This window comes from Geotrypetes seraphini, chromosome 5 (assembly GCF_902459505.1).
Source record: "Geotrypetes seraphini chromosome 5, aGeoSer1.1, whole genome shotgun sequence".
NCBI lineage: Eukaryota > Metazoa > Chordata > Amphibia > Gymnophiona > Dermophiidae > Geotrypetes > Geotrypetes seraphini.
In genome coordinates, this window is record NC_047088.1 from 29256437 (window position 1) to 29271486 (window position 15050).

A 15050-nucleotide genomic window follows, 5' to 3' on the forward strand; every position below is an offset into this window, starting at 1 on the left:
TAGTTAGAATGATTCTATCTGTCCAAAACGCTCACAATCTAAGCGCCTAATATTAGATATTTAATTGTTTGTGAACCGCTGTGAACTTCGAAGATGTATTGGCGGTATACAAATAAAAATTGTATTGTATATATCCACACCTTTCCCTCCTCTTTCACACACTTCCCATTACTGCCCTTCTATCCTCTGCACTCACTATCCTCCCCTCACTTATCTCCTTGACAAACTGCAGGATTCCACCATGCCCAGCATCTCCCCTCCCTAAACCCCCATAGCTCAGCATTTCCTATCCCCCTTCCGGCCCACCATTAGAGAGTGACCAGAGCCCCTTTTTTTTTTTTTTTGGTTTTGGCAGAAACTGAGTTTGTAACTGAAATTTGCTACTCGGTTTCAGCTGAAACCAAAGCTAAAATTGGTCCAGCCCTGAATGGGAACAGCCTCTACACCCCCCAAATCAAAACAACTTCCACTTCATCTCTCCCCCTATCCCGCTGTTGTGGCAGCCATTTTGACTGCAGAAATAGCATGGGCAGGAATGAGCGAGGATCACTCCTGCCACGACTTGCCACTAGACCACCAGCGGAGAGCTTCTGAGTGGTGGTATCCAGGGACTCTCCGAATAGTTCATCTCCCAGACATGGGGCGTTGGCTAGACGGTCCTGATGGTTGACGTCTAGATCAGAGACCCTGAGCCAGGCCAGGCGGCGCATAGCCACAGCGATGGCGATGCACGGGAGGAGAGCTCAAAGGAGTCATAGACAGAGCGCACCATGAACTTCCTCAGTTGAAGCAGGCTGGAGATGTGCTGCTGGAAAAGAGGGACCTTGTGCTCCGGCATGTATTTTGCATGGAGGAGAGTTGCATTACCAGATGTTTCAGTAGAAGGAAAAATGGAAGGAGTAGTTGTTTGCCCTATTGGCAAGCATGGCATTTGGTAGAGCCGTTTGCCAAATTTGTCCATAGTTTTTCCTTCTCTGCCAGGAGGGGTGGAGGCATACACACTGTGCCCTGAGTCTTTTTCAAGGTGGATTCTACCAGGAGAGACTCGTGGGGCAGTTGGGGTTTATCAAAACTGGGATTGTGTATGACCCTATAGAGACTGTCCAATTTACGGGGGGCCCCAGGGACAGTTAGCGGTTCTCCAATTTTTATAAAAAGTTTCCCGTAGGATATCGTGAACAGGTAACTTTAGGAACTCCTTGGGAGGTTGATCGAAATCCAGAGCTCCAGGAAAGCTTGTGACTTTTTGGAGTCAGATTCCAATGGCAAAGACAAAGCCCCTGAAACTCCCTGAGAAATTTAGAGAAGGAAGATTGTTCAGGTTTGGAAGCGGTCTGGGTGCGAAGGCTCTTCGTCCGACACGATGCATCCTCCTCGGTACCGGGGGGGATTCTTCCCATAGGTCCGGGTCTCTGACATCGGTGGTTGCGTGTCGAGAGACCGGAGTGGACGGGTCGGCATGGTGAGTCTTAGACAAAGACTTGCCTGAGCGTACCGAGACATTTCCTGGCGATGTAGACCTGTGTCTGTCCGATCCCGGGAAGAACGGTGCCGGTCCGGGTCTCGGGAAGACCGGTGCCGGTCGGGTCATGGGAAGACCGGTGTCCTGCCTCGGTCCCGAGGAGGATCCGTCGTCGTTAAGGCGACTGACTCGGTATGGGAATGGAGATGCGGTGCCGAGAGAATGGGCATGGAGGAGTCATAGGTACCAATGGAGTGGATACCGGTTGGACGGTGCGGGGCTCGGGCCGGTCTGGTACCGAGAGCAGCGGTGCCTAGATAGATGGTAAGAGCTGCTGAAGTTGTTGGTGGAGTTGCTCTTGCAACTTGTCCTGGAGGATGGCCCCATGCGGTCATCCAGGGGAGGCACCGGACCACTTTTTTCTTTTTTGGTTCCTTGGGTGCCGCTCTACACTCCGGCGATGAGGGTGCCGATGACGAGGCACTCACCGATATCGGAGTGGAGCGTTTCTTGGCCCGGCGTGGAGCCGAGAGGACTGGTGCCGTCCCCGAGGCGGGAGGGCGCTCAAGGGGGGAAGGCTTCTTAGCCGGCTTACCTGGCGCGGAGGCGCCGACGTCGTCTCAGGCGTCGTCGAAGTGGTCGGTGTCGATTTCGACGGTGCCGCAGATGAAGATGTCGAATCCATAGACGGGCCGGTGCCGAAAAGTAAATTTGTTGGATTTGACGATTCTTCAACGTGCGCTTTTTGAGAGTGGCACAGCGGGTGCAGGAGTCCGCCCGATGCTCTGGTCCCAGACACTGCAAGCACCAATTGTGTGGGTCAGTGAGGGAGATCGGGCGTGCACACCGCTGGCACTTCTTAAAACCTGGCTGCGGGGGCATGAATGGAAACACGGCCTCCGCAAAATCAAACCCGAGGCCTGGATCGTGGCAACAGGCCCCGCCGGGGTAGGAACGAAAAAATAAAACAAAAGAAAGAATTTTTTTTTTTTTTTTTTTTGGAATTGGAAAGAAAAAAGTACCCGAAGGTGAAAAACCGAAAAAAATAACGCGAGCGGGAAGGCAAAAGGAGGATTTCAACTCTGTTGAAAAAACACAACGTCTTCTTCGCTCGCGGAAACGAAAAAACTGGGGACCACGCACTCCTCCGTCGGGCGGGAAGGCACTCGCGCACGCGCGGTGCGGCCAACTAGAACTTTCTAGTAAAAAGGTCCGTACCGAGGGCTCCGTCGGTGACGTCACCCATGCGTAAAGAATATGCTGCCTGCTTGTCCTGGGATAATAGGCTTTCACTTCTGGTGGCTCTATAGATCAGACTTGATAAAATGTGGTTTAATGCCTATCCAACCTGGGAAGGAGCGTGGTTTTGAAGGTTTGCGTAACCGTGTCTGCTGCTGGGCTAGGTTTCTTGTTGCCGTTTAGTTTGTGCTAGTCCTGGAACACATTTCCCAGTTGCTTGCAACACACCAGTTGAATTGCTGTCAGCAAGAACAGTTCATAGCGAGCTGATCCACCATTGGCACTGGAGATCCTTGTACAACCCCAAGCTTATTTCACGACAGCCGATGTAACATCAAGGAGAGGGAGGAACCCTCTGGTTTTGCCACAATTCACAAATTTTAGAGGCATCTGTCCCCATAGGTGGAAGGGGACAGGAAGCTGTTCCAAAGCTCAGGGGCAATCAGAGGGATAAATCAAGCAGTGACCATACCTGGGTGCCCCAGCATAGCTCCCCACTGTCATTCTACCATTAGGGGTAACCAAGATCATTTTTCCTGACTGAGCTAAGCCCATATGATTTGCTATACCTGCAAGGAACTGAATTAAAAAAACACCCCAGACAGTCTAAGCTCAAGTTGGTAATAAAGCAGGAAACCAAAGAGTGGCTAACAAAGTTCCCATGGTTATGATAAAAGCCCCTTCCCTTGATTAAAAGCAGACTGAAAACCTACTTTTTGATATAGCCTTCGATCCATAACTCTACTCCCCACCACCCTCCAACCCAGCCAGCAGATTAACCGTTCCCCTTAACTGTATCCATGGCATCCTGTCTGTCTTCTCTGTTTAGATTGTAAGCCTTTTGAGCAGGGACTGTCTTTTTTGAGACTGTTCAGTGCTGCGTATTTCTGGTAGCATTATAGAAATAATTAATAGTAGTAATGTGAAGAGTTTCAGTCTTTGGGAAGCAGAGTTGATTATGGATGTCATAATGCCTCATTCCACCAATAAGAGCCAACCTCATCAGTGATGTCACAATGGCTTGATTGTCTGCCCACCAACCCAGCCAGCTGATTAACCATTCCCCTTAACTGTATCCATGACATCCTGTTTGTCTGTTTAGACCAGGGGTGTCCAACCTTTTGGCTTCCCTGGGCCGCATTGGCCGAAAAAATGTTTCTGGGGCTGCAGAAACGCTGCAGCAAGACAGAGGAGGGAGCCGGCAAGACGGTAAACACCCGGGGCAGCAGAGGAAAACATTGCATCGCCCTCAACCAGGGCCACACAAAATACTTCACTGGGCTGCATGCGGCCCTTGGGCCGCAGGTTGGACACCCCTGGTTTAGACTGTAAGCTCTTTCAAGCAGGGACTGTCTTCTCTGTGACTCTGTACAGGGCTGCGTATGTCTGGTAGTGCTATAGAAATAATTAATAGTAGTAGCAGCTTCTCATCACAGATCTCACCTCAGCAAGGTCTTCTTTGCAGAGCGGACACTTTGGATTGTGATCTAGGCATCGTTCCAGACATTTCAGGCAGAACGTGTGACCACAGGGGGTAGTGACTGGCTCATAGAACAACCTGCAGAAGAACATTTGCAAACAGAAAGAAAACTATCAATAAACAGCCACTGTAAACATCGATCACCTGCACAAGATTCAGTGGCAACAAGACCATGTAACCAAAGCAGAAAGTGGCTTCCCCATGTCTATTTCAATAGCAGCTTATGGACTTTTCCTCCAGGAACTTGTCCAAGCCTTTCTTAAAACCAGCTACGCTATTCGCTCTTACCACAACCTCTGGCAATGTGTTCCAGAGCTTAACTATTCTCCAAGTGAAAAAATTTCCTCCAATTGGTTTTAAAAATATTTCCCTGTAACTTCGAGTGTCCCCCTAGTCTTCAGAGCGAAAAAGCGATCCACTTGTACCCGTTCTACTCCACTCAGGATTTTGTAGACTTCAATCATATCTTATTTTATAACTTGCCCCTTATCACATCACACATTATCTGTAATTTTTTTGAAACAATTGCTTATGCTGATGTGAATGAAGAAAGTCATTTTCAGAATTCCTCCGATGGCTCCCGATCCCAGCTCTTATTTTCCAGAATTGCTGGGATGCCTGTTTCTAATTCCATGGGAATGGGTTTGAAACAAACCTGGTCATAAGGACATGCTTCTCCCAAAGATGGGGAAATTTCAAGAGACACCAAGCAGTTAATATTATCAAGATCTGTGTGCATCATACTTAATTTTATAACAAAATGCCTTTGTGAGAATTCCTAGTAGGGACCTATTTTAAGCCAGGTTTATACATGCAACCTATATGTCTGCATACTTTTATAAAAATAGACTCCCAGAACCAACCCCTACAGTATGCAAATTTCTACACACAAATCTGCATTTGCTCTGAAAAGGTGTACATATACTCTATACCAGGGGTGTCAAAGTCCCTCCTCGAGGGCCGTAATCCAGTCGGGTTTTCAGGATTTCCCCAATGAATATGCATTGAAAGCAGTGCATGCACATAGATCTCATGCATATTCATTGGGGAAATCCTGAAAACCCGACTGGATTCCGGCCCTCGAGGACCGACTTTGACACCTGTGCTCTATACACACACATGCATTTTCTTAAATAAATATGAGCACTGCAGCTCTGCTTCTGCCCTACCCCAAAAAATGCCCCCAGGAAGAGCAACATTTGCATCTCACATAAAAGCAGGTGCCCTCTTTTCATGCCTTCAAACTTTTTGGACACAGAAGAAAGATACCATTGTGGCAAAGTCTACGCTATAAAGGGGACAATCCTTGAAACAGCATAAAGTGAAACATGGTTCGTGTCAGATGTTATCAGTTTTGATTGCGCAGCGAGGCCGAGTATTGAGATTTTTTTTTTTTTAATTTATAAGATTTTAAATTTTACAAGCATGAAATAACACATCAATACGTTGAGATTTCTCAATAAAATTTGAAAAGAGTCAACAGTAAAAAACCCCAAATTTAACAAAATAATAAAGTAAAGGGCTCCTTTTACAAAAGTGCGCTAGCGTTTTTAGCGCAGGCACCGGATTAGTGCACGCTAGCCAAAAAACTACCACCTGCTCAAGAGGAGGCGGTAGTGGCTAGAACACATGGCATTTTAGCGTGCGCTATTCCGCGCGCTAAGGCCCTAACGCAGCTTAGTAAAAGGAGCCCAAAATGTTGGTTAGAAATTGAATCAACAATGCCAACAGTATGAGCGACACTTCTGAAGGTCCAATGTATCCATTCAGGGAACACATTGTCTACAAAGCAACAGAGGATATATCTATAGGTATCTGAACTTTCTAGGAATTTGAAAGCAGTGGTGAAATAAGGGTGAGCAGCGCCCAGGGCTCCCCTGCCCCGCCCTCTTCCCTTTCCCCATAACTTTTTAAACTTCTCCGGCCTGAGCAGCATGCCCATGTCGGTGCCAGCTCGCCCTTTGACGTCACTTCCTAGGCATGGGCCTGGAAGTGACATCATAGACAGTGCCGATGCCGAGTGGGCAGTAAAAAAAAAAAAAAAAAAAAGATACAGGGAAGGCAAAGGGCACACAGCAAGGAGAGGAGCGGACTGCCCCCCCCCCCCCCACTTACTATGCCACTGTTAGAAAGTGCCCTTTTATTTTGACAGTAGTTGAAATCTGTGTGCATATATAGTCGTGCAATTTTATAAAAGCCCTACAATATGTAGAAAAGGCTAGACACACTGAAAAAGCTTTGTAAAATGATCCCTTCAATGCACACTTTCTTGTGCTAAGTGGAAACCAAACTCAATATAGAACAGAAGACTTATTTGTGTGACGTATTATTGTGAAATATACAATAGTTCTGTATAAATAATAAAATAAAACACAACCATAACTTCTCTAAACACTATCATTGGTATAACCCAAAGAACTAACCAGGGGCTTGAGCAAGAAGAGTAATCTGATTGAGATTTCCACTTTTTTTCTGACCTTACACACTGTGTTTCTGCCAGCTTTGCGGACCAGCCAGAAAATCTCTAGCAAACAGGATGCTAGGAATTATTAGAAAAGGGATGGTTAACAAGACTAAGAATGTTATAATGTCTCTGTATCGCTCCATGGTGCGATCCCATCTGGAGTATTGTGTTCAATTCTGGTCTCCTTATCTCAAGAAAGATATAGTAGTGCTAGAAAAGGTTCAAGAGTGACCAAGATGATGAAGTGGATGGAACTCCTCTCGTATGAGGAAAGACTAAAAAGATTAGGGCTCTTCATCTTGGAAAAGAAACGGCTGAGGGGAGCTATGATTGAAGTGTACAAAATCCTGAGAGACTAAGGGACATTCGAAGTTACAGGGAAATATTTTTAAAACCAATAGGAGGAAATTTTTTTTCACTCTGAGAATAGTTAAGCTCTGGAACGCATTGCCAAAGGTTGTGGTAAGAGCAGATAGCGTAGTTGGTTTTAAGAAAGGTTTGGACAAGTTCCTGGAGGAAAAATCCATAGTCTGTTATTGAGAAAGACACGGGGGAAGCCACTGCTTGCACTGGATTGGTAGCATAGAATGTTGCTATTATTTAAGTTTTTGCCAGGTATTAGGAACCTGGATTGGTTACCGTGAGAACAGGCTACTGGGCTTGATGGACCATTGGTCTGACCCAGTAAGGCTATTCTTATATTCTTATGACCACTGACAGAAAAAGCTTCATTCTTCCTACATATGGCTCAGTAGAGGTCTTGAATCCCAAGAAATGTCACCAGAGAGGAAAAGTGAACATAATGAAGAACCCACAGAATGGATAGCCGATAACTGAGATTCCTGGGATACCCAAGTTTGGGAGGGGGGGGGGCAGAGAGGGGCAAAGTTTGACTGGAAGAAGTGAATACCTCATGCATAGAGAGCAGTCCAGGTCAGCGGGATCCACAAATTCGGATGGAATCGAATGCTCTGTGCCTGAGCTTTCAGTAGGGGCTGCATCTTTCCAAAAGAAAGAAGTTCAAGTTAGAAAAACATTTGGAGCAAATGCATATGAATAACACAATAATATTTCAAAAAGGGAGACCGACTGCAGTGAGAAGAACCACAGATAACCCTTATTAAAACACTTCAACAGTTAAGAGACACTAAGCCTCCACAAAGCCACAGTAAAAAAAATAAAGTGAAGTACGGGTAATGGTAATATTTATTCATACCTGTTAATTTCCTTTCCTTGAGTCCTGCTAGATCAGTCCTTACTAATGGGTGAGACCCCTACCAACAGATGAGGAAAGAGAGACTAAACCATTCCAGTGAATGTGTCAGTATAAGGCTGATGAAGCCCTTCAAGGCGAGATCGTTCAGTGAAGATCTCTTCAAGGGTTCAAATTGTGGACTTGATAAGACACCAAGAATCAGGTGAAGATCCTACTGGGGGAGAACAACCCAGAATAGATGCTGAACATGTTTCATCATGTGCAAAAACACATGATATCTGCCTGCACTGCCAGGAAGCCCCCATGAACCTTACCCCAGAAACATAACAAAGATACCACATGGACATTCAGAGAGCTATGGGCAAAGCCCTGTGCCAGGCCCTGCTACAAAAAAGTCCAGAAAAGCTGGAACTTGAGCTTGCCAGCAGGAAAGTTCACACTCCTTGCACCCAGCACTTGGAATGTCTGCCAGCCTAGGATATTAGTTTTTGCAAAATATGGCTACGTGGATGATTCTCTCTTTTGGTAAATTTAGTGAGGCATCTCCATCGTTAAAATAAATTACTTTGGCTTAGAACAGATTCTTGGATTAAGTTTAAGATTGCATGCATGGTATATAAAAAACGTTTTGTGGCGTGAATCTGGAAAATGTTTTACAGGACATATTTTCTGCTAAAAGACACTCTTCCTTGGGATCTTCCTAGATTACATTGAGACCTTCCTACTCTGAAGAATATTCATTATAAATCAATTTGGGGAAAAAAATCATTTACTTCTCAATGTGCAAAAGTTTGGAACAATATCCCTGTTCATATACATCAAGTTTCTTTTTATGCTCAATTTAGGAAGGCTTTAAAAACGTATCTGGTTTTGGTTCAATGTTGCCGATTTTATTTGTTTTGATCTTAGATTATTAATCCCTTGTGAATTGTACAATCCCTCCTTATGTGGAAGTTTTCTTATTGTAACCGGCTTTGCAGCCTAAAGTTAAGTGCGGAATACAAGAAACCACAACAGAATAGAATATATGCCAATGTGTAGCCTGTCTCCAAGCCTTGAGCAGAGTGGAAATAACTGAAATCAAGTAGAGCCTCTTCCTCCAGTGCTTTTTCAAGGGCCAGACCATAAAGCCAGAATGAACCAGGGTCCTCCGACTACAGACCCTCTCTCAGAATACCAACTCCTCAGCGGTGGGAAAGGGAGCTCTAGCGGCTGGCATCCCAAGGGTGATAGGGAGAGTCCTAGGTCACCATGATCACAAGATATGGATGCCTGGCAACCCTAGAGGATCTTGCCTATTGGGACCAGGGTGGAAACAGATTCAATTCTGGTCATGGTTTATTTAGCTTAATATACTTGTACTACCAATTCATATGTACATAGCAATGCAGTTTATAATACGAAAAATGACAGAAGCACTGCACACAGCAGTTAAACATCAGAAAGAGAAATAGGAAATTAAAAGTTAAAAAGATAGTAAGAGCAAAGAGGCATAAAAACCATTCAAAAATGTCACCAGCCAAAAATTGCACTGGAATTCTCTTTAACTTAAGTATTTTTTTTTTTTTTAATTCTTTATTCATTTTTAAACTTTCATCAAGTGTACAGAAATTCATAATAAACACAATTAATTTAATCATTTGAACATCTTATTATAACCTATAAATACAACTTTCTCCCCATTGTTCCCACATCCCTTAAGTTAACTCAACTTGTACGTCAACTCAACCTGTACTCCACTAATCTTCTGTAACCGCATAGAACTTAACGGTATTGCGGTATATAAACCGTTATTATTATTATATTTTAATAAAAAATTTTTATAATTTCCCTTCTGTACCACTAATGATCTTTCCATTCTATATATGTGACATCATGTTAACTTAAGTATTTTAATTCAGGAAGGCTAATTGAAACAATAAGTTTTGAGAGCAAACTAATAAGTGACCCTTCTGTGATTGTTGCTATGACACTAGGCAGTTGATGAATCCACAAAGGTGTGGTTAAGCAACCTCCCCTTTAGCCGTTTCATTCTTTTTCCAGCAGGATAAGGAAAGCACAGTTATTCATACCCTGAAGATGCTTTATACACCAGGCTGCTAAGAACAGAAGCCAACATTTCCTCAACGTGCTCCTGCAATCCAGTCATTCAGGTCTAAAATGGGGGGGGAAAATTTCAAAAACCCGTGTGAAAAAGCAACGGTCTACTACTGCAGCCGTTTTTATACTGAATCTAAAAACCCAAGACATTCTTAAAAAATTGTGCATGCAAATAAGATCGGCTGACAGAAGGGAAGATTTCCTACATTTGCACATACCCATCACTGTAAAAAAAAACAAAAAACACACTTCTTTGTTGCACTATTGGACGAATGGAAGGGAGAGGAGGGTAGAAGCAACGTCGACTTTTTTCAATCGCGCATAAAACATGCCTTTCTCTCCAAAAAACTACTATAATCCAGGTAAATCTTGTAATTTGTTTTTAATGTAAAATTTAATCAAGACCCACAGCCAGAAACACACAAGACAAGGGTATTATACACACGCTCAAGAAACGTTGGCTTTTAACAAGCGCGCATGAAACATGCCTGTCTCTCCCAGCATGATTTTACTACCCTCCACTAAAAATATATAGATACAACACATTTTTTTTCATTAGCCACAGTCAAAATACAAGTGCTAGCACTATAATGGCACCCCCAGACTAGTAATTACTTTTTGGGCCTGTTCTATCAAATTGCGCTAGCAGTTTTTAGCGCAGAGCCGCGCTGAATGGTACACGCTGCTCCTGATGCTCAAAGGAACTCTGAGCATTCTATGTGGCTCTATGAGAGCAGCATGGGCCATTCAGCGCGGCTCACCGCGCTACAAACTGCTAGCGCAGTTTGATAGAAGAGGCCCTTCATTGCCAAAAGCTGACGCCACTCTTCGAAAATGCCTCGGCGATTTTTAAGAATCCACCAGAGGGCTCATTTCAATGTTAAAGAGCACATTTACATGCCATTGTCGGAGACTGCTAGAAACCTCGCTCAAGATGGAGATAATCCATTTTGATAATCCGCCGCTAAAATGCGTGCAGGCTAAATCGCCGGAAAACAGTTTAGCAACGACGTTAAGGGTTTAGAGAATCTTGCCCTCAATCCCATTCAAGGACAGTAAAACAACCCCCCCAAAAAAAAGACAGCAGCACAACAAACATTGCCCAGACATAGTTACCTCGTCTTTGAAGCTTGTTGGACACATGGCCTGTCCTGTCTACACAGTGCTTTCTCTTCAGGAAGTGGCGAGGTTCCAAAAAAGGAAATGAAGTTTTCACAAAGAAGGCTGCTTTGTCATCACTTTCTAAGTAGGCCAGCTTTGTGTCAGCAATATGGAATGAGTTTCTTAAGCTAGTGCAGTCAGTTGAGTGTCTTTCCTTGGGAATGGTGCAACTTCTCTGTCCCACAGTCATCTGTCAGAAGTGAACACGCATATTATACTTTTGAAAAAATATGAAAAATCCATTCACCCTGGTAGGACCTGCTCTTATCTAAAGCAATACAAAAAGGGGGAAAAAAACCCCAAAACAACCTGTGGGAATAAAGTATTGCTGGGGAAGTTTTATTCATGACTGGATTATAGACATGGTAATCATTCAGCAGAGAAAATGATTATTGTCATTCACTTCCTGCAAAATGCAATTCAATTATTTTTCTTGATGCCCTTTGGCAAAAAGAAACAGTGGCAGTTGATAAAGAAGATCAGGTCAGATCTCTCCTCTCTGCCAATCAGAGTTACAGTTCAGCCATTTATTTGCAAAACAAAAAAAAAAAAGGGGGGGGGGGGGGTGTAATGAAAACCACACTTCATTGGATTTGTAGAGCTAAGACTTGACTATTCAGCAGGGCATGTTTCCCAGCAATATATCATTCTCCTTCTACAAAGCACATTCAAATTACTCCACGGGCGAGGTGGAACAGCTGGCAAGAAGGACTCACCAAACCTGACAAAATAATGCTAGTGTAAAAGATACAAAGCTCCTTCAGTTATTAAGGACAGTTTCATTTAGTATAGAGAACAAAGGAATTCACCTGCAGAAGCAATAGAAATCTGAAAAAAGGCGAGTAGTCAGGGATGTGCCAAATCACTCTGCCTAGGGTTACCATATTTTTCTCTGGGAAACCTTGGAACACTAAACTAAACTAAACCTTGGGTTTGTATATCGCACCATCTCCATAGTTGTGGAGCTCGGCACGGTTTACAGGAATTGTAATGAGAAGGAACTCCATGGAAGGGCTAGATGAAGATCAGAGGGGAGAAGAATGTTAGAGGGTTAGGATGTCAGAAGAGGGAGGGAGTGTTAGGTTTTGGAGAAGAGCCAAACACATGACCCCACCCTGTTCCGCTTCAAACCCTGCCCTCTCTTCTTCCGGACGAGCTGCAGCCGCATCTGGAGGGCCTGGAGCATGTGCGGAAGTGTGTGAATTCATCTGCGCATGCTCATAGGCCCTCTAGATGTGGCTGGAGCTCGTCAGGTCTTTCCAAAACCTGGACAAAATGTCCAAAAGTCCATCTGGGAGCCCAGACAATCCTCTAAAAAGAGGACACATCTTGGAACCCTAACTCTGCCATATGGGTGACCTAATCTAGCTTTTAGTTGCTTAGGCTGGGGATGATGTCCAGTATTGATATCTGGTAATCAGATTCTGTGCATGCGCCTTAGGTCCCACAGAGAACTATGGCTCAGTTTTGCTAATCTGAGGAAGGTAGAGAGGGGAACAGAACGGGGAAAGAAGATTAAAAAGTGGAATAGAATTCTAAGTGGTAACAAATAATGGCTCTTGGCACTACAGCTCAAACCCGGTAGCTTAAAAAGGGTACAGAAGGAAAACTAGATAGGAAAAATAAGAGTTTGTATGAACAAAAATGTTGATTTTGTAGTTATACCTCTAAAGGAAATATTTTAAAAGTACCTAGGCACAAAACTAGTGTATTACTGGTCTTCCAGAATAAGAAGCTGTCAAGCTAGGTGACATCAAGAAGTTTTTCATGTACTATAGCTATGGCTTTATAATAATGTGGGAGTGTGGGGCACAAGGGTTAGAACTACAGCCTCAGCACCCTGAGGCTGTGGGTTCAAATCCCCCGCTGCTCCTTGTGACCCTTGGCAAGTCACTTAATCCCCTCATTGCCCCAGGTACAGTAGATAGAGTTTGAGCTCACCGGGACAGATAGGGAAATATGATAAAGTACCTGATTGTAAACCACTTATGATATAAGTGGTATATAACTAAATATGTTAATTAATTAAATGTCAGTAAACAGACAGGAATGCAGGGCTGGGAAAAAGTGAAGTGCAACAGAGTCTGTGACAAGACAATTATCATGATCTTTCACTACATACAGCAGGCAACTCCAGGCCTTGAGCACAAAAGTTGTTTGGATTTTGAAATCCTCCACAGGGCATAAGCACAAAATGTATTTGCATACAACAGAGGCAGTAAATGCAAATGCATTTCTTCCATACTCATTTTGGGTATCCTGAACGTTCAACAGCTTGCATTGCTTGAGTTGTCTACTCCCACCTCTCATGAGATTCAACAGATGTCACAAGATTTCACAGCCTGTCCATCACCACAAGAATATATAGAGCCCATGAACAGAATGAGGATGGAGAGGTCACAAAGCCTTTTAGTTCAGAAACTAATTCAAGTACTCCTCTAATTTAGGGCTGTACACTCCCCATTGTAAAATATTCTAGTTAACTCACCTTTTGAGCCTCCAATTTGGCCTCCTTGTTTCCTGGGTCTAAGGCAAGGCAGAAAAGAAATGCTCTCAAAGCATCTTCAGTTTTCCCCAGGTTGGCTAATGCTTGTCCTCTGCTTAAGTGACCCTGTGTAGAAGCATATGCAGTCACTATATTGCACCTTTTATTTTTTTTCTTTTCTTTATTAATAAATTTCACAAGATTACTCTCGTTTAAGGCAAAGCAGATGGAAAATCAATGCAAGAAACATATACACTTAATCAATAAGACATAACTAACTTAATCTTTCTTAGACCACAATAAAAGGGGGCGGAATAAGGGCCTTAATACCTTCAGGGGTCTATGACCATTAAGGCACCGCTAGGTACAATTCCATAAATGGCAGGATTATGAAATTGATATATCTTTATCTTGTGGTATAAATATGTCATATAACCCCACTTTTGGAGTCTTTTCACTCAGCAGGTCACACGTTCCTTTTAATTGTAAAGTTCAATTTGGTATTCAAATGCTAGCATACAGACCTTGGACATTTCAGTCCAATTATACTGCATTAACAGAGAACCGAGGCTTCACTCCTATTGTATGCACCAGGCCCAAACCTTTTCAATACAAAAAGGTATTGCCTTATATTTTTGGATTTTTATGTATTCACCTTTATTTCCGAGTATTCAAATAGATTAACATAGCAACCACACTACTTAAATCTAGTATCGTGTGCTGAAACCCGATCTTCCCCCCAGAAAAGTACCGAAACTGGACCTCACCTTTATCCAAAATGGCTGAAGTCTGCATGCCGTTTCGGCATCGTATAAAGCATCTTCATAAGATTCCAGGACAGAATGAATCCCCGAACGACTGCTGTACAGTAAGTGGTTATTCGGTGCTGCAAGTGAAAACAGAATAAATGCTTGATTACTGCATTTGATTTGGAAGACAAAGCACCGAGGTCTTTACAGCATGGAATTGTTATGGGAATTCAACAGCTAAGATTTACAAATGGATTTTGCTTATTTAACACGTTTGAGTTCTGAGCTAAGACAGCAGCTGATTGTAACTTGATTGTCCCAACACCTTTACCGACATGCTGCATCTGCTGATCAATTCATTTCAAGGATAATTTACAATGTGCGCAATGTTACAGAGCCTATCACGGGGGAGGAACGACACCAAATTGGTCCATGTAGTCTCCCCATCTGCAAACCTTCCACTTTGGCAAGATGGACATGTAACTTTCCATCCTCAATCCAACAGACCCCCCCACTTCTCTTACGTAAACTTTCACACACCCCTGTATCAGTCCCATGTGGGCAGAGTCTATTAAAAGATTGGCCTCCACTATCTCCCTCATAGGTTATTTTAAGCCTTATCATCTTTCTCCAATTCTTTCAGGAACAAACCTGATCTGGACAACAAGACCCAGCACTGGTTGAACCAGCAGGT

General features: G+C 43.6%; 1 protein-coding gene across 1 annotated transcript in view; it reads right to left on the reverse strand.

Moving 5' to 3' along the window:
* The window catches only part of LONRF3 (LON peptidase N-terminal domain and ring finger 3), a 34247-nt gene that overhangs the window by 13111 nt on the left and 6086 nt on the right, over positions 1–15050 (reverse strand). Inside the window, exons 2-6 of the mRNA XM_033946559.1 lie at positions 14375–14493; positions 13611–13733; positions 11078–11312; positions 7556–7646; positions 4145–4259 (exon numbers count right to left, since the gene is read on the reverse strand). Coding sequence (XP_033802450.1) covers positions 4145–4259; positions 7556–7646; positions 11078–11312; positions 13611–13733; positions 14375–14493 — 683 coding nt within the window. The remainder of the gene's footprint in view (positions 1–4144; positions 4260–7555; positions 7647–11077; positions 11313–13610; positions 13734–14374; positions 14494–15050) is intronic.